General features: G+C 44.5%; 1 protein-coding gene across 1 annotated transcript in view; it reads right to left on the reverse strand.

The window, feature by feature from the left end:
- The window catches only part of GCH1 (GTP cyclohydrolase 1), a 578380-nt gene that overhangs the window by 270338 nt on the left and 283647 nt on the right, over nucleotides 1–24395 (reverse strand). Inside the window, exon 3 of the mRNA XM_069637593.1 lies at nucleotides 14871–14926. Coding sequence (XP_069493694.1) covers nucleotides 14871–14926 — 56 coding nt within the window. The remainder of the gene's footprint in view (nucleotides 1–14870; nucleotides 14927–24395) is intronic.

Here is a 24395-nt window from a genome sequence, read left to right on the forward strand (position 1 = left end):
ACAGCACCACTGCTGGCCTGCACAGATCCCGAGTTGCCATACATCTTGCATGTGGACACACAAGTCTGGAGAGATTGGGAGCTGTCATTTACTAGGAGACTAATGGTCAGATGAGACTGGTCGCTTTCGCCAGCCCAGGCCTGCATGCAGCGTGAAAGACCTACCCAGTCCACAAGTTGGAATTTCTGGCATTGAAGTTGGCCATTACATAGAACTTCTAGGATTACCTCTACTGCACCACTTTCACAGTAAGGAAAGACAACAACCCCAAATGTATGTGTTGAAGTTGGTAAAGCTGGACACAGATGGCTCAATACCGACCTGGGTACACTAACATCAATGCTGATCCCCTCTCTCAGAGGCCTCATGCCCTGCCATACGATACAGGAACATGCACTTCAGGGAAGAAGCTGTCATCAGCAGGAGTCTGAGTTATCTGCCAGGATGCGAGTCAGCAGGAGCCAGACAGAGCCAGGCAGGGACAGGGGCACGGACCACTTTATATCTCCCACTGAAGCTATGTCAACCTTCTACTGAAACATTACCAGCCTGGCGGTATTTGAGCTCCTGCGGCTGACCGGAGATTAGATCCTTTTGCCCCAACTAATGTGCAGCCAGTCCCCTTTCTCCCCACTACAACTGGCAACCCTCCATCCCTGAAAACCAAGATCAAAGGAGCATATAAGCCCAGAGAAGTTTCCTTAGATCCAAAATATACTGCAAGGCTGAGGGAGTGGAAGATGCTCATGCAGAAGGATGGAATCCTGTACAAGAAAAGCAAAGTTGGAAACCGGCTATAATATTACGGGGTGCTACCACAACACTTCTGCAGCAATTCTGACAAGCCGTATTGTATGCACTCCACAACCAGCATGGAAATATTGGTAGCAACAGAACATTTGAGTTGGCCCACTCAAGGTTTTTCTGGCCTAGACTATCAGCCAACGTAAAGTATTATTGCTAGTCTTGCAGCATATCTCCATCACCTGCAGATTTCCGGCCCATGGACCTCATCTGCATCAACTTCCTCAGTTCAGAGATGGTCTTGGGAGGTATGCAGATCTTCCTTGTGGTGACATTTCCCACCAAGATCAGCATGCCACCACAGTTGACTGCGTGCTGTGGGAGCAGTACTTTGTGAACTATGGTTGGCTGGTCATGATTCATTCCCATATGGGACCGGATTTTGAATCCACACTTGTTAAACACTTGCTAAACAGATGCTCAAGCTGGTTAGCATCAACAAGACACATACGACTTCATAACACCTTCTTGGGAATGCCCAAGTGGAGAGATTCAATCAAACATTTAGCGATACTGGGCACCCCAAGGACGGAAGAGAAGACCAGGTAAAATCAGCATGTGGCTACCCTCACCCATGCTTACAACTGTACAAGGAATTATGCCACCGGGTTTACACCATATTACGTGATGTTCAGAAGGAATTCTCGGCTGCCTGTAGACCTGTGTTTTGGAGTGTTCGGAGATGGAACAGGCAGCAAAAACTAAACCAGCTATGAAACAGCTGAAATTCAACTGGCGCAAGTCCATCAGCTTGACCAGGCTGCTGCATAAAAGACTGCAGAAGGAATTAATAGAAACCTGAAAAGGAATACTCCCAAGGAACTCAATCAATGTCTTACATCGATGATGGAGAATACTTCAGAGCTGGACCACCTTAGTAAACACATGGACAGACTGGCTCTTCTGAAACTCAAACGAGTTAGGGATAAAATTTGCAAACAAGTCACTCTGGAGCTGTTTATTTTAAAAAGGGAAAAAAGTCAAGCAGAACGTATATGGGAAAAAAACAATCAAAGGAAAACAAAATGGCCTGAAAAGTCTTACAAATATCGTACAAAAATAAGATTTTAGAGGCAAAACAAACTTTCTATAACAATGAAATTGAGAAGGCAGGGAAAGACTCCAAAAAACGATTTGAAATATATCAAAATCTTGAAAAGCTCTTACTTCGACCTGAGGCCCATGCTCCAACTAGGGAAGATTTATTGACGTTCAGCAGGCATTTGCCAAAGAAATTCCCTCTGCTCGAGCTAAAATATCCCAGTTATTTGAGAAAGAACCGTGCTATAAAACTCTGTCGGCCAATGAAGAGGACTATGCACATTCCTTTCATTTTTAGTCCATAACAAACATTGAAATGCGCACCTTTCTTAGATCCATGCAAACTATCCATTGTCAAGGAGAAATTCTTCCCTCTAAACTTATTTTAAATAACCCTAACATCTTTGCTCCCTTCCTGGCAGGCTTTGTGAACACCACCATCCATCACGGCACAGTTCCTGACAAGATCAAACAGATAGCTGTCAGGCCTCTGCTGAAAAAACCTAATCTTGACCCAAGTGCCCAACCCCATAACAAAAGTTTGTTCTCTTAAAAATCGTTGATAAAGTGGCGTCCGTCCAATTTCACCAGCACTTGAAAGAACTGGATATTCTGCATCCTATGCAATCACGTTTCCGTGCACAACATGCCATGGAAAGTGCCCTACTAGATTTACAGTCACACATGCTTAACTTTTTGGAAAAGGGTAAAGCTAGCCTTCCCGTACTTCTAGACTTGTCAGCCGCTTTCGATTTGTTGGACCATGGGCACTTACTGGATGTCCTGCTCACCACCGGGGAGTGCTCTAAGGAAGCGGTAACCTAGATACACTTGTTCCTGAGCAACAGAAAATATGCTGGGGCAGTGCTTCCTCTGATGGGGAGAAAATGCTCTACAGAGTTCTGCAGGGAGCCTGCCTATCCCCGGCACTGTTCAATATATACTCGAAGCCCTTCTGTGACTTACTAACCAGTCTGGACGTCTATTTTGTCAATTATGCTGATGATACACAGCTTCTGATTGAGCTGAGCAGAGACTATGAGATAGATTCGTCTAGGATAATTTCGATATGTGATTGAATAAAAGAGTGGATGTCCAGAAACTGGATGTGTCTAAATCCCTCCAAGACGGAACTCATGATCCTTGGCCTTACTAGGACAAGAGCAAAACTAAGCCCTGAATATAAAACCATGTACCTGGAGGGAAATGCCATTTGCACTCTTGAGAGGGTTAAGACACTAGGTGTCTATATAAAAGCCTCCATCAGTTCTAAGGGGGCATGTAAATGGTGTGATCAGTAACTTGAAATACCATCTGAGAGTACTGAGACATGCCAAACCCTTCTTAACTCGAAAAATCGCTAAGTCCTGGTACGGGCCATTATTATTCCCCGGCTGGATTACTGCAGTGTCCTCCTTACAGGAGCTAACAAACGATGCATAACCAGACTGCAGATGACATAAAATGATGCAGTTCGGATAATTTTGACATCCCTAGGACGGAGCACATCTTTGGCGCCAGAAGGAAACTACACTGGCTGCTGGTAACTGTGAGACCAATGTACAAGGCCCTCTCTGTTGCCCACCGTTGCATATATTGGAACGCGCCCATATATCTTAAGAAACGCATAACACCCTATGTACTCTCCAGACATCTTCGTTCTTGCACCCAAGGACAAATTGTGGTTCCACTAGCTAAAATGTCCAAAGGGTGTGGATGCTCATTTGACGTTCTTACAGCTCTTTCATGGAATGCTCTACCTCTGAAACTACGTCCGGAAAAATACCACTTGACATTTAGGAAACAGTTGACTTGGCCCGTTCAAATAAGCCTTAACGAACCCTCCCTAGTTCCATGCCCATTCCCTCCCTATGACCTCTCAGTCCTGTTGTGTTTCTGTCCGCGCCCCGATGCCTGCAGGCTTTGGCGAATTATAAATATATGTATATATATTTTATTAAAAGGTAAAAAGAGTTGCTACGATGCCAAGTTCAGGTTTTATGCTTTAGGGATTGTGTGTTGATCCACAGTCTGCAGCCTGAGAACGAGAGCATGGAACAAGCTGTGGGTTAAGTGAGAGTCCCAGCCGTTCCTCATTGAACATCAATTAGGAGCACTGTCTACCAACTTCCAGAGGAAGGACGCCAAGGAACATCAAGACCTTGCAAGAGAACCACCTACTCCCAGTCAGGGATGAGGTCAAGTTAGAACCAGCAGTCACAGAAGAGGCATCGCTCAAAGGGTCGATGACCAGTCAGCAGTAACTCCGTGCCGACAGGCCAGAGAGGAAGACTCCTTTGTTGGCTCAATCTCCGGGAGCTCCTCAAGCTATCGAGATTGCGAGACCATCAGAAGACCACTCGGAAGCCAGTGAAGACACTGATGCAGACTGATCAGTTTGGAATCTACCACAACCCTTTTATTGAACAGACTTTAGTGTGGGTTCCTACACCCACAGGTGCAGATCCCACTCCTAGGAAACCTGATTTACAATCTTAAAGTGTTCCTCTGGAGATGCCACCTGATCCTACTCCCAACAACCATGCTACGCTGGACATGGCAGAGGAACTCTTACCTATTTCTCTACTGGTAGATAGTGGCTCTGACTGGGTACATGGTGATGCGCCGGATCAGAGAGAAACCCTAGAGGATGCCCCAGCTGCTCTCCACCGGTTTTTACTAAGGAGAGCAGGCTGGTTATGAAGCTAACATTTGAGTCACCAGAGGTCCATTATGAGGTTCATATTGCCGGCTCCTCACAGTTTATCTTTCCCCCTCCTTTATAGCAGGTTCCTCAGAGTTCAGGGGTTTGTGGGCGGTGCTTGAGATTCGGAGTTGTGGGTAGCAACCAGTGGCCTGCAAATCAGAATCATGGTTAAATAGATGCATTGACCAGGCCAAGGCTATCCTCAAGGCAGAGGGTGGAGGTTTGCATGAAAGCCAACTGTCCCCCTGCAGAAGAAAAATGGAAGGGTCCCCCTGCGCATGTACTGCTTGGGAGAACCTTCAAACAAAAACAAAAACATTTTGAAAGTGGAACAAGCAGAGCGCAGTTGGGATCAATTGCTGAAAGCCCAACATGGCAACCCTTTACCAGGAGGGGTGCAACATCAAAGATCCCCACTGCGACCCAGGACATTGTTGACACTGTGCCTTCTGCCAGAGGGGCGCTAAACCTTTCCTCACCTCTGCAGCTAAGCTCAATTGCTGGCACACCCCAAGAGGATGGGGAGCACGGTATACAGTGAAATTAACAAATAGAAAATAACGCATAACTTTTTCACCGAAACATATATAACGAAAAAATATAGAAAATTATAGGTAAGTATATATGGGGGGCGGGCTAGGGGTTAAAATGGGTAGAAGGGTGGGGTAATAAAATGGGTTTCACAATCATAGGGAAACTGGGAGCTTGGGGGACCCCGAATGTAGAAAAAACAATAATTGTATTTTTTCATTATTTATTTTTCATTAAAAATGCTTTCGTTATTTCCGATTTCGTTAATAACATATGGAATCGGGAAGCACCACTCCTTCACTGTCACCACCTGGTCTTACCTGGGGTCCCCACTGCTGCAATCAACGAAGAGTGTCTCATTGCATATATGGCCTGTCTATGAATCCCCGTCAGGGACTCCTCACGCTGCTCCTATCATGCTGGGCTACACCAGACATCCGTAGCATTGTTTAAAAGACATTTGGGCCCCCTCAACACTGCTAACTTGCATGGATCAATTAGGAGCACAAGAACAGAACATCAACAGCATACAAGACCTTCAGACAGTCCTGGCAAGGCCATCTCTCAAGTGAGGATTTTTCTTTACATAAAATGCACTTTCTGTTAATGCAGCTGCTTAGGAATACCATTAGTGTTGTATATTGTGTAATGCGATTTCCCCTTTTTATATAAAAAGAAATAGAAAACTTCTGGCTTACTGGGGTTCAAGTAAAGATAAGATCTATATATTACAAACAATAACTAAAACACCTGTACACCATCATTCTTCAGCCTGACTTTCCTTGTGTGGTATTTATTCTTCTAACCATATTGCCTTTCATGACCACATCCTTTTCCTATACCGGCACACTCAGGGTGATTCAGACACTTAGGTAAGTGGCGGATTACGTATTTTTAAGTATGAAAAGTGTACTGCTGTGCCCACCTACACTTGTCTCCCACCAAGTGCATTAGATACATCCCACTGCTACAAATATAACATGTACAGTCACTGTGGAAGGCTCAAAGTCTGACCACTGCAGAGCAATAGACAGGCTTTGTAAAATATCGAAATGTTATATCATACTCCTCCTTTTCCTATCTGACAGGCAAAAAGCGTTTCAAAGCAATAACCTATTCTAATAGGCGCTATACAAATGAAAAATAACATAACAAGATGATATATTTATATATACACACACACACACACACACCCTATCCATATATGTACCTACCTGTACCCACCCACCCGGAGCTGGGTTAGACATATGTGACTCAAACAAATACAAGCTTCAAATATACTATTACTTGTAAGGAACCTTAACCTTTTGCCTATCTGTTTTTGATTCATATGCTCTGTATAGATTTGTGACCCATATTTCCTTCTGGTCACGGCTCTGTGATAGGGGTAGAGTTAACTAAATTGCTTAGTACTGCTTGCCACCGCCCCCACTCATGAAGCTGCTCTTGTTAACGTGTCAATGCAGTAGTGTTTTGTGAAAGTGTGCACTGAACTTCATGTTACTGCCTTGCATACATATGGCAGTAAGAGGCATTTTTGCAAGAAAAATAAGTCCTTTTTTGTTGGCCTTGTTGAAGAAGTGCTTGTTGGCAAGCTTGTCATAGCATTCTTTGGTACATTGCACTATCATCTTAATATCTCTGCTTTTCTTATGGATTATCACAAATAATTGGCTTTTCTTTCTGATGTGTTTTGTTCTCACCATATAAAACATGACAGCTTTAGTACATGTGGAATCCTTTCTTTTTTTCACAATATTGTTTATTCTTTTAAAAGTTACACGAACAGACAATCAATATACAATTGTTTCTAAAGACATAAGTGTAATACATACATGAATACATCTTAACGATCCTATTCGTGAAGGAAGAAAAAATAAAAAAATAAATGTGAAAGGGGCAAAGAGGGAGAAAAGGAAAAAAAGGGGGAGGAGAAAAGAAAGGAACCACACACGGGGGCAGATGAGGGCAGGGTTTAATAAACCTTAGAGGGTGATTGGAAACACTAGGCATAGAGGTCGTTAAGCACATCCCAGATCGCCTCATACTTATAATGCTGATCTTTAGCATGGAAAGACACTTTCTCCCTCCTAGATAGAAGCGACAAACTGAGCAGCCAATCATTAACACAGGGGGCAGTATCACTCTTCCAGAATTTCAAAAATGTCCCTTAGCAACAAGGAGTACCCTGTATTCCCAAAATAGCTTACCATTAGTAAATACAATATCCGTATTCTAATTAGATTGTGGTTCTCTAAGAAATACTGGTGATCCAATCTCTTGATTTACATGATATGTTTAGAGGAACTTTGTTCATAATCTTGGATGTGTACTAAAGACCACGTTGTTTTTGAGTATGGTAAAGAAATCTTCCACTGACAAGGTCTGTAATTCAATGAACCTTCCCAGCAATATGTGATAGCCACTAAAGAAGCTATCTTGAAAGTAAAGTGCTTTAGAGGGGATACTGTAGTTCCACATTCTACTTCTCCTATTTTCTTTTTTTGTAAAACAATTTTTACTGAGCCCCAACTCAATACATGGATGATAATTACAAACACTACAAATCACAACTGAGCAATAACCCATGTGGAAAATGTATTAATTTGTGCAACCATAAAATTATCTTGTATAAAAAACAACTATGAATCTATGCCTTCACATAGATTACTCATCACTCTCATAATGCCTGCGTTCTATTTCTACGACGTTTGGCAGCTAAAAACAGTGTCCTTTTACTGAGAGGTAAACCAAGCAGACACCACAACACGAGACAGGGGAGGAACCTGATGGAACATGGATAAAGAGAATGCACACGAGGTTAGTCTTTTAAAGTTCCTCTCTGTTCTGACACTTGGTAACATCGACACACTTTGGGAGCCTCTATTCTTAATTCTTGTTATTGCAGCGTGAGCATAAAATGTGTACGCTGTTTCTCAACCTATTTAAGTTATTTGGTAAACTGTACCTTAATTTGTATCTTATGTGGGATAATCGCTCATTCATTGAGCATTTATAAAAGATTGGGGTCTGAACTGATCCTCATTTGGTGTTGAAAGTGGGGCTCCTCCATTACCTGAGGAGTTCAGCGTGTAGCTGTATCAGACATTCCCAGCATCATACTGCATTTGTGAAGTAGTCCTCTTACTTCTATGCAGTGGGCATATGGCTTAAATGTACCCTACTCTAGGTATTATGTATGGGTGAATGATTGATCGTCCTTTGCTTGCCTCTTTCACCTAGCTAACCTTTCCTGTGTTAGGAGATGTATATTTGTTGCCACTTTCTGTAAGGCAAACATTCCCCGGTTTTCTGAAGGTAACTCTTTTTTCCTGGTAAATGTCTTTATCCAAATCCATACATGAAGGAGACGTGCAATACTTCTTCCGAGTACATTGTCAATGGTTCAGGGTCTAATTGAAAATCTGCGTTTTCGTACCCCATGTGCACTTTTCAGCACTATAACCCTTTCCAGTGCTGTGCCTCCTTTCGGTGGCCTACATTATTTGAGCATCTTGCAGACATTCAGTGCCTTGAGGTCTTTTGGCATCATGTTGTATTTCAGCACAAAGCCCTTGTTCCACGCCATCTGATTTAGTGGCACTAAGAAACTATATTGTGCCTGATGGGCGTTACTGTTTTGGGGTTGGTTCTGATGCAGTGCTGATAGCTGATTGTCTGTTCCTCCTGCAGAGTTTTAGGAGCCTATGGCACCAAAGTCTGTTTCAGAGCCAAAGTCATGTTGTGTCTTTATAGGTTCCTTGCACTGTCCTGCGTGTTCTTTGCACCGTTTGATAAGTTATCGCCTACCATGTGTTTTTTCACAGGCCTTCTTATGGGCCTCACTGATGAGGTGTGACTTCACAGGAGCGCTGTGTGATGAATCCAATGGAGTCATCACGAATTCCCTGGCAGTGACCTCGTCTCATGTGGCCAGGGGACGGCAGCTGCTTCCTGATCCAGACCCGGAGAGCGGTTTTCTGCGGGAGGATCACATGAGAGGAGACAACTATCAGGGAGACGTTTTGACTCCACTGTCCAAGACGCAGTATCCCCCCCTTTCCCATGTGGAAGACCATCTGATACCGGAGTTCTTAATGGCCTATTGGTGTTCCAGTTAGGCTTCCACCTTTCACCCAAACACCCACAACTCACACATAACATCTTTTGTTTCTGAAGTAACTTTATATGAAATCCAAGAGAAAAAGCTTTCAAACGTTAAACGCCCCAAGACAACTATGGACTCCAACTCCCAATACCACCCAGGTACTGAGATGAGGAGGAGGACAGGGAGTTTGTGCAAAGTGACGGATACTCAAAGTTCAACATGCAGACTGGTTGTTTTTCCAAACCTTCAGTGCACGGGACATTTAAAGCCGACAACTGCACTGTCAAGTCAAGCAGTGCAGGAGGAGACGTTGCCGCCCATACCAAAGCTCAGGAATGCGAGGCACACCAACGGAGCTGGCAAAACAGAGAGAACCGTTGGGACGCGAGAAGTACTGCGTGCGAGCAAGAAGGGCGTGGACACACTGGGAGCCACAGAGGAGCTGCTGGAGGTAGGGCTGCTTGACACGACAGCATTCTCCAGCATGGACCAAGAAGGAGAGCTGGCGCAGGACTGCAAAATCATGCAAGACGCAGGAAGAACGTCCGCACACTCCAAACCAGAAAGTGGTTGAAGGAATCACACCGCAGCATCGGAGACACTGGAAGGAACCAGTTTATCTGCCAAGAACACAAAGTTTGTACTTTGCCTTTGACTGCATTTAAACAAAGTACAAATTCAACACCCAATAAGAAGAAAGCTTGAATGCAGACAAGGCAAAGTTCTAAGGCTAAGTTTGTTTGAATGCAGACAAGACAAAGTATACATTCAATGCTCAATAAGAAGAATGTTAGAATGCAGACAAGGCAAAGTATGAAGGAAAACCCCAATGAAGTATAAATGCATGAGATGCCAATGTGGGGAGAAGATTGAATACATATTACCATAGACAGATATACCAAGCACATAGCGGTATATGCAGCTATGGTATAATCAAGGAACTGTGATAACTAAAGAATTGTGAAAGGCATAAATACGTCTTGGCAGGCGAGTATACCAGGCAGATTAAATTGTATAAAGATTCCTGGCATGGGAGTATACCAGGTGGTCTGCAAAGTATCATAAATACTAAAGACACACTACTTATTGGTTAAACCAGAACTTTATGAGTCCAGTGAAGACACAAAGGAACTATTTGCTAAAGAGAAATGTTTGCCAGTTTATCCAAGAATCCAGGGTAAGGGGAACAACCTCTGGAATTTCTTTTTTTTTCTTTTTATGAACTTAATAAAGCGCACGTACACCCAAAGGCATCTTGGCACTGACTACTGGAGGGGAATCAATGTAAAAAAAAATGACAGCAGAAAGAGGGAGAGACGGCCTAAAAAGAAGAGTGGTTTTCAGCAGCCGGCGGAAAGTAAGGTGATCTTGAGTCGCACGATCCAAGGGTCTTTACATTGGAGAACATTTTCGTTGAAGTCATCCTTTATGCTTTTGGTTTTGAACACTTTTTGCCAACGTCAAGACATTTTCTTGCACCATTTTGTTGTTTGTTTTTAGTGCGAGGGTCAGAATAGGACGTTTTGGACAGAAGGATGGCTTTCTTTCAAAACTGACATCCTGACATAGACAGACCTTAGCTTTAGTTTCTAGGCAGGGAAGTTTCTCTTTAGAATAGGACTAGAGCAGTATTATCCCACCCCCTTTTTGTGTAATAAAATGGCAGATTTTTGAGAATATGACAACTTTGTGTGCAGCTTTCATTTCGGACCCCTCAAAGCTGTGAGAGACCTCGTAGGTGGGACCAGTGAACTTTATCGAAACGGTACCAGTACTGCTCATCCTGTTTTGGGAGTCCACTCAATCTCTCCAGAGCCGCTTACATCTCTAATGCCCAGCACAGGTTGTTCTTGGACTTAAAACTTTCTAAAAGCCATGATGACTGCTACCCTTGTGGTCCCATCGAAGACATCAGTTGTAGAACCTATTTTTGTATATCTTCAAGAACCTATCTTTGCAGTATGGGCAATATTTAAATCGATAATTTTCCATGGTGCCCAGACACTGACAACAGTGTTTATTTCCATTCTCATATGGTCTGGCCCTGGTGCCGTCAAGAAAATAGCCCAATCAAAGGGATGAAGGCCTCCATAGTCGTGCTGTCCTTTCCTTTTCTCTCCAAACCATGACTAAAAGGAGTATTGTGGATTATAAGTACACCTAATACATGGGTCTATTACTGGGATGCCTCCCTCTGTTGAAGCCTAACTTAAAGTTTAGAAAAGAAGTTGCTATACTCTATATTACCCACTAGAAGGTGAACCATGAATAGAATGTGAATTTGTTTTATTATTGTGTATTGGTTTATAAAAAACCTTTCACAACTTATTTTTATAACAGTTTATACACAACAATGTTTTTAAAACATGCATTATACATTAGATCAGTACATCATTATCTCAAGATGGATAAAGAAAAAAGAGGAGAAAAAAGACTGCACATTCTAAACCTCTATTCAATAGTATTATCCCAAAGTTCAAGTACCATAGTCTAAATGTAATCACTTTTTAGTTTTAAAACTAGTGAAACACTGTTCCCCTCTAGCAATCTGGACCAAAGACTTACATCACCATCTAAAACATTTAAGTATACTGAAACTGCACTGAATCTGCAACTGGGCCATTCACCGTTCTCGGCCCAGCCACTCTCCCCTGCACTGCCTCCACGGCAACCCCTGCACTACGGGACTGTGTCTGTATCCATACAGCCCCCCTTCCCAGCACTTGTCTGCACTTACCTCGCACTTGCCACCAGCTGGCCCTTGTTATTTATCCTGTATGCTGTATGCTAATAACCCTGTACTGCACTTTCCCCTCTCCCTTTCCCCATGCACTTTTCCCTTCCCCTCTACCCTTGCACTTGCGCGATCTGAATGACACCTGGCCTAGTAAGATCGTTGTCTGTCTCCCCTTGTTCCCCCCCTGCCTCGTCGCGCCTTGAAACACTTGTGTATAGGCGCGTTACAAATGCCTTATCCTATCATATCATATCGTATCGTTGGTATTGTAGCGAGACTTATGGCAGGCAGGACAGACATGTGAATCTAAAGTAGAATCTAAAACAGATTTACCAACTGCAAAGTCAGTCTACTACATCAGTACTGAAATGATCCATGGACCAAAGAAGGATTTCAATACGATCATCCTTGGGGTTCAACTAAACGACTATCATGATGAGCACTGCAAAGAGGCATTAGTTGTATAGTGTGATCCATGTGGCACTACTACACAAACATAGTCGTAACCTCTGCACTGCTGAAAGAGTTTGACATAACAGTTCATGTGGACTGGGCGGCAGCAGGAGCTGCACGCGTTGGTCATGTGGCTCTAGCACACTATGTTATTGCCTCAGATGTGCAATCACTTTGGGTCCTGTAGGACAGTAGGTTAAATGGGCATGGTATGTATGTAATGAAGAGTGTCTTTCACCACCCCACAACCCTACCCACTGCTCCCACTTGTCCAATATCCTCCACCCCACACTTTGCCCACTGGCATCTTCAAACAGTGTACATGTACACTCTGCAGCCTTCATTTCCCTATGTACTGTGTTAAATGTTGTGGGAGGCAGGGACATTTGGTTTTGAGGAGATAGAGCTCCCCTGCATTGGCCAGCACAGGCCCCAATTTGCCTTTTCTTTGTATGCCGTGAAGGATGAGAGTGCAAGGGGTCTGAGAATATTCCAAGGGCTCACTCTACCTTGCCCAGGTGCTGTTTTCAGAGTAACGTCTGGGACTTTTGCCTGTAAGGGCAATGCCCATTGGCGAGACCCAACATTTGTCAAGGGTTAGTAAGGGCTGGGCCCAAAATCCATGGTATTTAACAACGTGAATCTGCCCTTGTTTCTCCAACAGGAAGAAGCTATGAAACTAAGGCCCCTTAAGGACCTCATTTAAAATGCAATAGGTCTGCAAGTGGAATGCCAGAAGAAGGATATAAAGTTTGCTGGATGTTGGACACTGACTGGAGTTTAAAAAGGTGGTAGTGCATCGGCTGAAGTGATGCACTATCACACCTAACATCCACTGAGGCCAAACATGCCCCTTCTACACAGTATACATAACCATTGACTGAAAGGACCTCTCCCCTCCTTTCTAGCTACTACCCACCTGGTGGTAAGGCAACCTTTCTTGGTCTGACATCCAGTTTCTGCAGCATGGCAGCAAAACCATGGGCCCAGGTAGACCAAGGCAGTTGCTGGGTTTTTGAAGGGAAGAAGAGGGGAAGACCCGTTGATGAAGTTGCCAAGTAAGCTGCCTAGGCTCAGATTGCAACCACTGTAATGATCAAAGGTAAATGGAATGGACTCTGTCCTTTAAACCAAAGTTTTAACATTGTCCGCCTAACCCTACCTTTCTCCAATGCCGACAAGTGCTGTCCTAGCATGTTTGCTCATAGTACATAATAAGCCATAGCGAAAGTGATAGCATAAGTTAATCATCTCTATTTCCTAAATACTACATTCTTTTAAGACATTGACCTGTCTAGGAGCATTTTTTTGTGGGCAGAGCAAATTAATTCAAGATTTCTTTTGTCAAAAAACAAAATAAGATTCCCCACATTTCAGTAAATTGTGCTAGGTGGTCTTGGAACTAATTATTCACGCAAACATTTAGATGTCCCAATCTTTGGCCCACCAAGTCCAGTTGCTTGGAGGTTCTAGTTTCTCCAGAATGTAACTAGCATACACTCACTCATCAGAATAGCAGTGAAAGGAAAGTACTCTTGCTGGACTTAAACTCTCTTATTGGGAATTCCAGAAATACCACTTTTGGATCTCTATACTGATTTGACTAAAGCACACTGTTTTTTTTAGCACAAGATCCTATGATTGGCCAATGTTGGTGCAAGTCCAGGGTATAAGTGGCAGCATGTATCCTTTCCCCCAGCATTCCTCAGCAGCCAGGGTATATATTTGGAAATATCCAGGTTTGTTCCTTAGGGGTGAAGCATCATTAAAAGATGATTTTAAAGTTCACTTCTTTGTATTGTACATTTATTAAGGAGGAAGCCATTCTTGACCAGACAAGGCTCCATTGCAACTTCAATCAGCGCTTTCATCTACCCCACGACTTGACATATGCCCGAATTACTCTTAGTGAGACGTGAGTAAGTCATACTTACTCATAGTGGGAGTAAGTCAGAGTTTCTCATAGTAACGTCTTTCTGAATCTCCAGTCAGCAGTATGTCATAGGTAATCATAGCAGCTTTTTTAAAAGTCTTCCCCTATAACTGCACAGCGCACTGCATCTTTTGCATTAGGTTGCTTAGGCAAGGCCTTACAGAAATGCATTTTGGACAAAGAAATATTAGAATGGGGTGAGGACATTTCCCCCATAGTACCTTGGCTGAAGCCCAAATTCTAAGAGTTGGTTGTCGAGGCTTGAACAAATACATTAGCAGATATTTGACGCTTGCGTCTAAAAATGATAGTTGCCTGGGATACAGACAAATCGGGTTTACACCTTAGTCTGCTGTTTTTTTAAATTAGCAACAGGTCATACTGTATCTACATCACACATCAAAACAAAAATGTGCTGAAAAGCTTGAATTGCTTTTTAGTGTACATTGGTTCAATGCTTCACATACCCACAGCATATTGCTGGCTATTGAATTAATATATAACATTCCAAGAGAAGGCAAACCATGCACGTACAGCATTCCCACGCCACACTTACCGGGCCAGCTTGCTGAGACCAAGCACTTGCTTGTTTGGAAGATAGCCTATATGAACCTACAAAAAAACAAAAAAACATTCCTTAAGGCTTGCAGACCCCTCAACTCATTTTAAATCTGTACACATTGATGGGTTTACAATAGCATTGCATAAGTAGAACTCACAGATCATATCTTTCTTCTCCTCAAAATTAAAAAAGTGAGGGGCATGAAATCCAATCCAGAGGCCATCGTGATTCCTCCCAGAAGCTGCATAAGGTAGAAGGGTAACGGGCGTGCCTGTAGCCTCTGCAGTGCGGGGACCTATGCCGTTCAGGGTCCTGCACATTCACCCAATGTCTGCATGTCTTTGGATGCTGGCAGTGGCCCAGCACCTCGTTTTGCAAGGGGCCCTATTTTGTGTTAGGCCACGGATGTATATTTGACGTGTACAGGAAAAGAGATTGCAGGCACTGCAGCTAGAGGGTAAATACTCAGCACTGTCATGAGGGCATAAGAGTTTGAGACTCGTTTCCTAGCAATTGCAGGGCTAATGATGCTGGCTGGAATGGCTGTGGCAGCATTGCACCCATCCACAGTCTGAGACGGTGAGATGGGACACTATGGGAGTACGGCATCAACTTAGGGGCTGGTGGGGATATTAGATGCCATTGCTGGGTACAGGGGGTGTTAATACAGATAAACCAGCAAATGGCAGTGGGCCTGAAAGAACTGTCTAAAATCCATTCCTTCCATAGGGATGTGTGCAGTGTATTGATGGTGTTTATAGGCAGATGCTTTGTGGCGTGAACAAAGGCCGTTGTCAGATTAAAATGTCTAACGAAATAAATATGCATTTTATACTTACCATCGTTTCAACTAAAAGGACACATGAAAAAACTCCTAATATTTGCACAAATATAGATGACCCTGTTTTTCCATCCTAGGAATTTCCACTCTTCTTTTTCATGCTCAGTTTAAAATGAGAATACATTATCTATGAAATAGGAAAAAGCAGGGGCAGAGAAGTGTCTTGCTAGAAAAGCAGTGATGCAAATTCCAACAGCAGGTAGACTGAAATACTGGCAGGTGAAGAGCATGGGCAAATCCCTGCACGCTCTGCAGCTATTCTTACTTGCAAGGGTTAACAAGGAAGATATTAAAAATGTCCCTCCCTTAGCACTGCATTCAGTGAAATACAGTTTGAGATGGTAAGGTAAGAAGGAATAAATGAGCCAGGAGAGCAGTGCATTTCATACCACACAGCCATGTCTCAGAGCCTTTCTTTTCTCAAGACATCACACATCCAATCAGCAATGTGAATTGGGTGAACAGTGTACCTACAGGTTGCTGCTGTAGTGCATGATGAAGCATTAGAACTCACACTCTAGTGCTATATTGTGTGGTAGGTGAAAGCCACCCAGGTTAGTAGTATGACATGGTGCCCTAATTGGCAGTGGGAGCCAGAGGTGAGGTGGCCTATGGGGCTGGGGACCCCGTAAATGTTTGGAGGGCAGCTCCAGCGGAAATAGACTTTGGGGTTCCCTTTAGAACCGCACAGTGGTCCCAAGGCTTAGCAGGGTCCAAAAACAAGACCCCGACTACATCTCTGACAATTCTGTGTACTCAGTGTAGGGGTCCATCCTTGATCCAGACCCTGAGTTCGAGCACCAGCTACCCCTTCCTAGGTTTTATCCAGAGAAGGGAGACAGGACAACAGGCAAGCCCAGCCCAGGGAACAGTAGGCCAGGGCCCCTTTAAGAATCACACTTATGGCCGAATCGGGCAGATGGGGAATAAGAGAATTAGTGGAAATAGATAATTTTGTGGTTCCTGGGATGTGCTGACCCGAATTCAGATCCATAGACCCAGACTGGGGTAATACTCGTAATAGCAAAATCATCAGAACACCAGAGTCATGCTTGATAGATTGGCCCAACTCGGTCCAGCACACCAAAGTGGATTCACGAGCACATGATTACATATCAAGTATTAGGAGCAATACACTCACTCCAAGCACTCCGGATAGGGTCTTGCTGGGCACCAACAGACGAAGAGGAGGGTCAAATAAAAATGAGACTGGCCCCTCATCTCTACATTCATTTAAAACTAGCTACAAGGTTTCACCCTTTTCATGAGCACCATCATTTTTGTTTTCATCATATTAAATTTTTTTAATTTCATATTTAATTTCAAACTATAGTTTGTTAGCTCCCACCCCATTCCCATTGAGCCTTATGGGGGCTCAAATGGGAATGGTCCGGGTTCCCTGAATGGGGAAATACTGGGCCCTACAAAGTCGGAATGGCCCGGTGTTTCCCCATTCAGGGACCATGGACCCGGACCCGAGTTTGGAGGCAGCCATGCCCTTATTAAGGGCATGGCTGCCTCCAAACTGCCTCCAAACTCATAATGAGGCACTTGGTGTCCAAATTTAACGCTTAAAACAGCAATTTAATTTGTCTAAATATCTTCCACTTATTATTCACATTTCAGGCGTGTAGGTTTCCCACTAACCAAGGAATCACACCCTGTTCTCGGAAAAAGTGTTACCAAGTTGATCACAACCCAAATCTCTCCTCTTTTCTGAACTGTGCAGGTAACTACCACAAACTCTTACGAAAATTACACTAATGTTCTCTGTGGCTTGGGTTAAAGCACGTTTTTGTTTTTTCCAAGTGTCCCCTTTTTTAGTGCACTATGCAGGTTGACACGCACAGGACTTACTTTCTCGCCTTAGCGTTTGCAATGTAATGAATGACTATAGAAGTCTAAATTTATAACTGCTAGCGGTTGAATCATCTCACGAGTTAAGGTAATGCTATCACAGCATGAGATGCAATTTAAGGTGGTCTCAGAAAACATCAACTAATACAAGTTTCCCTCTCTTTTTGATTTCCTCCGATTTTCCCTCCGGTGTGTCCATGAATTTTTATAATTGTTTTTGTACCATTGCAAAATGATTGAATTTATGACTATGCCATTATTTGTCTGTAGTGTCATAGCAATACTTATGCATCCTGAAGACGACCCTAGAGGGTTGAAACACATGTTGGCGACTTTCAATGCTATGTCAAACCACGATTCATTATGACCTACTGAGAATTTCATGGAAATTGCCAATGTTACACTCACTAGAGTACTACTGCAACAAACTAATTTGGGGTTTTACTATGCTATGTTAAATCACGATTTGTTAGAACTACCTGAGTCTCTTTGGAAATTGCCCATGTTACACTCATTCCAGTACCACTGCAGCAAACTAATCTTGTGATTATACATTATATGCATAATCAGTTATCTGATGGATACAAAAGTTGCTAATTGTTTCTGTTTTATCCAAATTGGTTAAACAATTTACAGGTGCAAACAGTACCTGGAGTTAATTATAGGGCCAATCTAACGACTCACGGAGTGGTTTGAATCCCTAATAAACTTAGCCATTTGGCACATTTATGACAAAACTGGTTTATCGTATTTGGAAGTGAGCGCGGTATGTGAGGATATTCTTCTATACATTTACTTTGTTATAGGTGATGGTGAGAAGTCACCTACCCTTCCTCACCACTGCAGCACACCTCATTGTACTGGTTGTTCATCTATATTGCAGAGTGGTTTGCGCACACCTAGCATAAGGTTTTTCTCACACATCAGTCTTAAAGAATCCCAAAGTCACTTGAAAATCAGTGCTCCATTTGTGACCAGTTTTACTGTCCAAACGTTTGCGCTACATTTCTTAATGTAGTCTTACTATATTTTGTACTATATTTTCTAACAACTTGATTGGTTCTACTCATCTAAAAATATACGACTGACCTCTCAATTTCATCAACATCTCCTGTAAACAACCACTTAATGTCAAATGAAGTTAAAGGCCTTGCACATTCATTTGACTAGAATTGCATGTGGTCTAGCTAACTATTAAGTACTGTAAATTAAAATGTTCTATAAGCAGTCTTAAGTGTATTACATGTCTAATTTGTGTTGCAATCATTTGTCCTCCACTGAGCCCCGATCTGCTCCCTCGAAGAATGTATGTTGCTCACCATTTCATTTGATCTGGAAATTTTGTTCATTACACATTAAAGGTTGGGGACCTATACGAAGCAGGGATAGATGCTATGGAGCGGCTCTTACTTTCAACATACACATGCAAGGCAGATAAGGTATTTCTATTAACACTGCTAAAATTAGTGCTAACCAAAAACCTTTTTAAGTTTGGGGACAGGTATTTACTACAGCACTCTGGTACAAGAATGGGGGCAGCTATGGTCCCCAGGTATGAAAATTTGCATTTGAAAACAGAATGTGTTATGGTCAGAAAGATGGAATAAACACTTATGGCTATATGCAAGGTATATTGATGATGTGTTTGGAATATGGAGAGGTCCCTAGAATGAATTGGAGAATGTCTTTGAAATGATGGACAATATGCACCCACAAATGTACATCGAAGTACAGCTTGATCAGTGTTCAAATTTCAGACGTGGAGGTATACTACGAGGATAATATACTGAAAACTAATATTTTCACCAAATCAACGGATAGGAATACCCTGTTGCTTGCCACTAGCTTCCATCCGAAGCGGACGCTGGATAGTGTTTCGCTTGCCAATTCATGCGTAACCGACGGAACATCTCATCTGTTGTAGATTACAAGAAGCAGGCAATTGCCTTGAGAGAAAAATGTGTACAGAGAACATACAATCCGGAACTAATAGAGGCGGTATCAAGCAAAGTTGAAGGCATCCCTAAAGAGGACCTATTGAAGTCTAAATTGGCAAAAGAGAACCCTGCACTAGTCTATGTTACAACTTACTAGGTACAAAGCCTGCGAGATCTTGAAATTAGACCAGACTCTAGAAAAATGATCCAGAATCCACCAGTTTTTGCCTATAAGAGAAGCTCTGCACTAAGAAACATTCTTGTACAGGGTTTAAACAAAAAGGAACGTCCAAGTCTAAATATACAGGGACACAACGGTGTTATAGTTGCCAACATTGTGGTAACATCTTAAAGGGTGACACAATCACACATCCCTATTCAGGCAAAAAAATCCCATTAAAACACTCAAGTACCTGTGACTGCTCCAACTTGGTATATGACCTGAAATGTCCCTGCAGTTTATTTTACATAGGGATGACAACACGCAAAGCCAAGACATGCTGGATGGAGCACAGGTCCAACATTAGACTCAGAAACCTAAAGTCATCAGTGGCTCTACACTTTCTTGGAGCAAAATACAACATAGCACAACTACAATATGTGATCCTTGAACAGGTAATAATACCTAGTACAAGTGGGGACCTACAGGAAAGAAACTGCAACAGAGAGAGTCAGCGTGGATAGAAGCATTAGAATCATTGACCCTGAGAGGAAAGAACACTGCAAAAAAGGATTTATCCTGTTTTCTATATGAAAAAGAATGGTTGGGTTTAATGACAGTGAGGAGATGATGGAGGTTTAGAATTGGTGTCCCCGCTAATTGATTAAGCCGTACATGGTACTGTTTTGGGAATTAATCGACCAACTGTATAGATTGTGAACAGGTCTACAACCTGGGAGAGGTAATGAATTTTAAAGCCAGTGCGGCTATGAATGCATGGAGAATGATTTATCGAAAATATAATGATACGAAGTTGAGACCTCTGGGAGGGTCTATTAACGTGGCTTGTAGCCACCTGGTGTTCACAGGACTAGTGACAGCAGGGATTAAGAATGTGAACGGATTGTGGTCCCGGGAGATGAGAATATTATAATTCATTAGTTAAATTATACTAGATGTATTGCCTGAATATGATGTATCAGTGTAAGGGCATCAATGAACCATAATGGAACGGCATATTGAATGAGTGTATCCATTTATGATAATACATGGGTGCTCACAGTGGGATGAGCTGCTGGGAATAATCTCTGATCCAAAGAGTAAGACCCTCTCAGGCCAAGTCGAGTTATGAAACACAGCAGTGGTTATGCACATGAAATATAAATAAGAAATGTCCATGATCAGGCCAGCAGAGACCTGTCGTGCTGAAGGGACACTGTTGTAATACAAACCTATGCTTGCAGGCGCTTTATCACACAGGGCCCGCGTAGGTATACGTTTTTGGATGTGGGAATAGAGAGGGCTCTATGCATATGGAGGTAATTAAAGCTTGACAGATTGCCACATAGTGTTGATAAAGAGGTGAGAGACAGTGAGTATAGATAATCTATTAAAGCTGACTGAATGCATTCAGAATTGGGGTTTAATAGAATTAAGCAGAATGATGGTGAACAGACAGAACTGGATATCAAAAAATACCCACACCGTCAGAAGCCCCATAGAATAAGAAACCTGCATATGGAGCCCTGTGCGCCAGATGTCAAAGAAGCCGTAAACTAGGCAAAGATGACCATGGCCATTAAGGCGAACTGCCCAGCCACATTCTGGGAATTACTATGACAACAGGAAGTATAAACAACGGATGTGGGGCACCCAGCCGGTTTCGCCGGTAGGATGCCTTGCAGTCCACACGGACACTGACATGCTTAAGTAAATGTAAGTAGGGCGCTAGTCTGGCGCGATCACCCATTTGTATAATTCCATACGTGAGGGTTTTCGAATTTACATTTTTTAATATAAGGACATCGTTCCCCCGCCAGGTCTTGTGGAGATCAATGTCGATCGCACACGATAGAAGAACGCTGGCCGGGACTACTTGAGAACTGACTAGTAGTCACGTAGGTCGAATGGGAGTAGGGGTTATTATTTGTACAAGAATAGCAAAGAGTTATTAGTGATACAGTTTAGGTTTTTTAGCAATGAAGAGAGAGGAAATCGCATAGAGGTTTAGTGTGTGGGAGTTTGGCATAATCAATTAGGAAGCAGGATAATTATCTAAATGGCATTTATAGAGATCTTCCTTTGTTGTAGGAAAGAATGGATATTGAAGCTGTATTATGATTGGCAGGAAATTAAGGGCCCAATTCATAGAATCCAGTACAGAAGCAGCGCAAGCGCAGAGAGAGAATGTGTGCCAGCCACGAGCGCAAAACAGCATTTCCGCGCACCGCATATTCATGGATTTCCCGCACCATTACCAGCCGTGGCGCGGCGAACCTCCAGCAGCTCCAGTTACGCCCCCAATACCGCCCCTTGCGGAGGAAAAAGGCAGTGAAATGTCCAATACGGCGCAAAGGTCCTGTGCTATCCTTGGAGCAAGCACACAGCCCCCTCCATCGTAATTGCATGAAAAATCAGAGCGTACCCTGCTCGCGGCAGTCAAATCGCATGAAAATCGACCCGCGTATCTCCGCAAAATCCTGCACCCCACTCGAGTCAGTCAAATCGTGTGAAAAGGGCTTCACGTACCCCCGCGATATCCCGTACCCCGCTCAAACCAGCCAAATCTTGTGGAAAGGGCTGCAAGTGTGGTGACGGGTGTTGTGGGGGTCCCATGTGGCATGGGCTGCCTCAGGGCATGGTCACGGCTGTTGGGCGGTCCCCTGTGGTGTGGGCTGCCTGCAGGGCATGGTCATAGCTGTTGGATGGTCCCTTGTGGTGTGGGCTGCCTGCAGGGTATGGTCATGGGTGTTTGGGGGGTCCCTTGTGGTGTGGGCTGCCTGCAGGTATGGTCAGGGGTTTGGGGGGTGCCCTGTGGTGTGAGCTGCCTGCGGGGTATGGTAACGGTGATGTCCTGCCTGCAGGGTATGGTCAGGGGTGTTGGCGGTCCCTTGTGGTGTGGGCTGCCTGCAGGGCATGGTCGCAGTTGTTGGGCAGTCCCCTGTGGTGTGGGCTGCTTGCGGGGCATGGTCACGGATGATGGGGGATCCCTTGTGGTGTGGGCTGCCTGCGGGGTATGATCACAGGTGTTGGGGGTCCCCTGTGGTGTGGGCTGCCTGCAGGGTATGGTCAGGGGTGTTGGGGGGTCCCCTGTGGTGTGGGATGCCCGCGGAGTATGGTTACGGGTGATGGGCTGCCTGCAGGGTATGGTCAGGGGTGTTGGGGGGGGTCCCCTGTGGTGTGAGCTGCCTGCTGAAGTGTGCACCTTGGCCACATGTCTGGCATGCCACATGTACGTTTTGATGGCACCCACGATGTCTGCCCAGATCCTACTCCGTCTTTCCTTGTCGAGTCGCGATGGACCAGGGAAGAGGGCATCATAATGCCCCAGGACTTGCTCTACCAGGATGCCAACTTTGTTGAGAGTGAAGATGGCAGCCCTCTGCCTCTCTGCCGGGGGGTTGCCACTTGCCCCAGATGTTGCTTGGTCTGACATTGCAACCCCCGAGGCAGGTGTGGGTGGGCAACTGGGTCCTAGGGCTGGGCTGTGGAGCGATGGAACAGCAGTCGGGAGTCTTCTGTGTCAGCAGAGGTGGTCTCAGCAACAGCATCTCTGGCAAGGGCTTCTGTGCAGGCACCAAATTGCAGGGCACGTAGGCAGCAGGCACACAGAGTGGGCTGGGAGCAGCAGATGGCTTGTAGGAAGCATCTCGTGGGGTTGGGGGCAGGTAAATGGCTTTGTGGGCAGGAGCGTGGGTCTTCCATGTGTTTTCACGTGGCCAGCCGGATGCAGAGTGACTCCGCACATGCGGAAACAGCACATTAGCATGGAATCAGAGGAAAGGCCCTTAGCGCATAAGCAGGTAGGTGACGTGACGCACGGGGGCGTTGCCTTTCAGTACGGGTTAAAGGTCTGCGTAGGACACCAGGGTGCTGTATGTGCTTTTCGTGAGGACCGGACATGTGAGATTCTGCTCTTTTGTGGGTTCACATGCGATTACTTCACTGCGGTTGCAGTGCGTAACTGTTAACTGCGTCAGTGCTTACTTCTTGTTTTGGCGGGTGAGTTGCCGATGCGCACACGCGCGTGGTTTTTTCATAATTTTTCAAGGCAGACGGTGAATCGCGCATGTAGTTTCCCCACTGTGGTTGCCCCTGTGTGTCGCGTACCCCATTTTTGAGGTCATAGTAGCCTGCGTGTTCCACATGTATGCAATTTATGTGTTTCTGGGTGCCACAGCATACTGCAGGACGTTAATTCCACGCACATGGGCTACTGTGGGGTCGCGTGCACGTTTATTTTTGTTTTTGTGGTGCCTGAACGTTGCATGACCCATCATTTTTTCCTCAGGGGTCACGGACAGCCTTGCAGGAGTACAGGGGTACGTTTTCCATCTAGTACCCTGCCCCCTTTGCCCCAATTGCCCATGAAAATTGTTTGCTGCACCTCCCATTTCGCAAAAGAACATCAGTGCCATGGCTGGGAGGCCACCAAGTGGTAAGGGAGGCAAAGCTGGGCGACCTCCCAGAGGTGTCCGCGGTAGGGGATGTAGTCAGGGTGGCCATGGTGGCCACGGGGGGCAATGTGGGCAGGGTGGCTGCGGTGGGCGGCGTCGGCAGGGTGGCCCACGAGGGCAGTGTGTCCAGTCCCATTCAGGGACAGCTATGCCCCCCAAGCAGGTCAGGGTGATGCAGATGACACCACCCTAGCTCAGGGCCTGCTAGCCTGGCCCGGATTCGTCACGGAACAGGCACGGGATGACTCACAGGCCGACTTCTGTGTC

The sequence above is a fragment of the Ambystoma mexicanum genome, chromosome 14 (genome assembly GCF_040938575.1).
Source record: "Ambystoma mexicanum isolate Mex_15411 chromosome 14, UKY_AmexF1_1, whole genome shotgun sequence".
Taxonomy (NCBI): Eukaryota; Metazoa; Chordata; class Amphibia; order Caudata; family Ambystomatidae; genus Ambystoma; species Ambystoma mexicanum.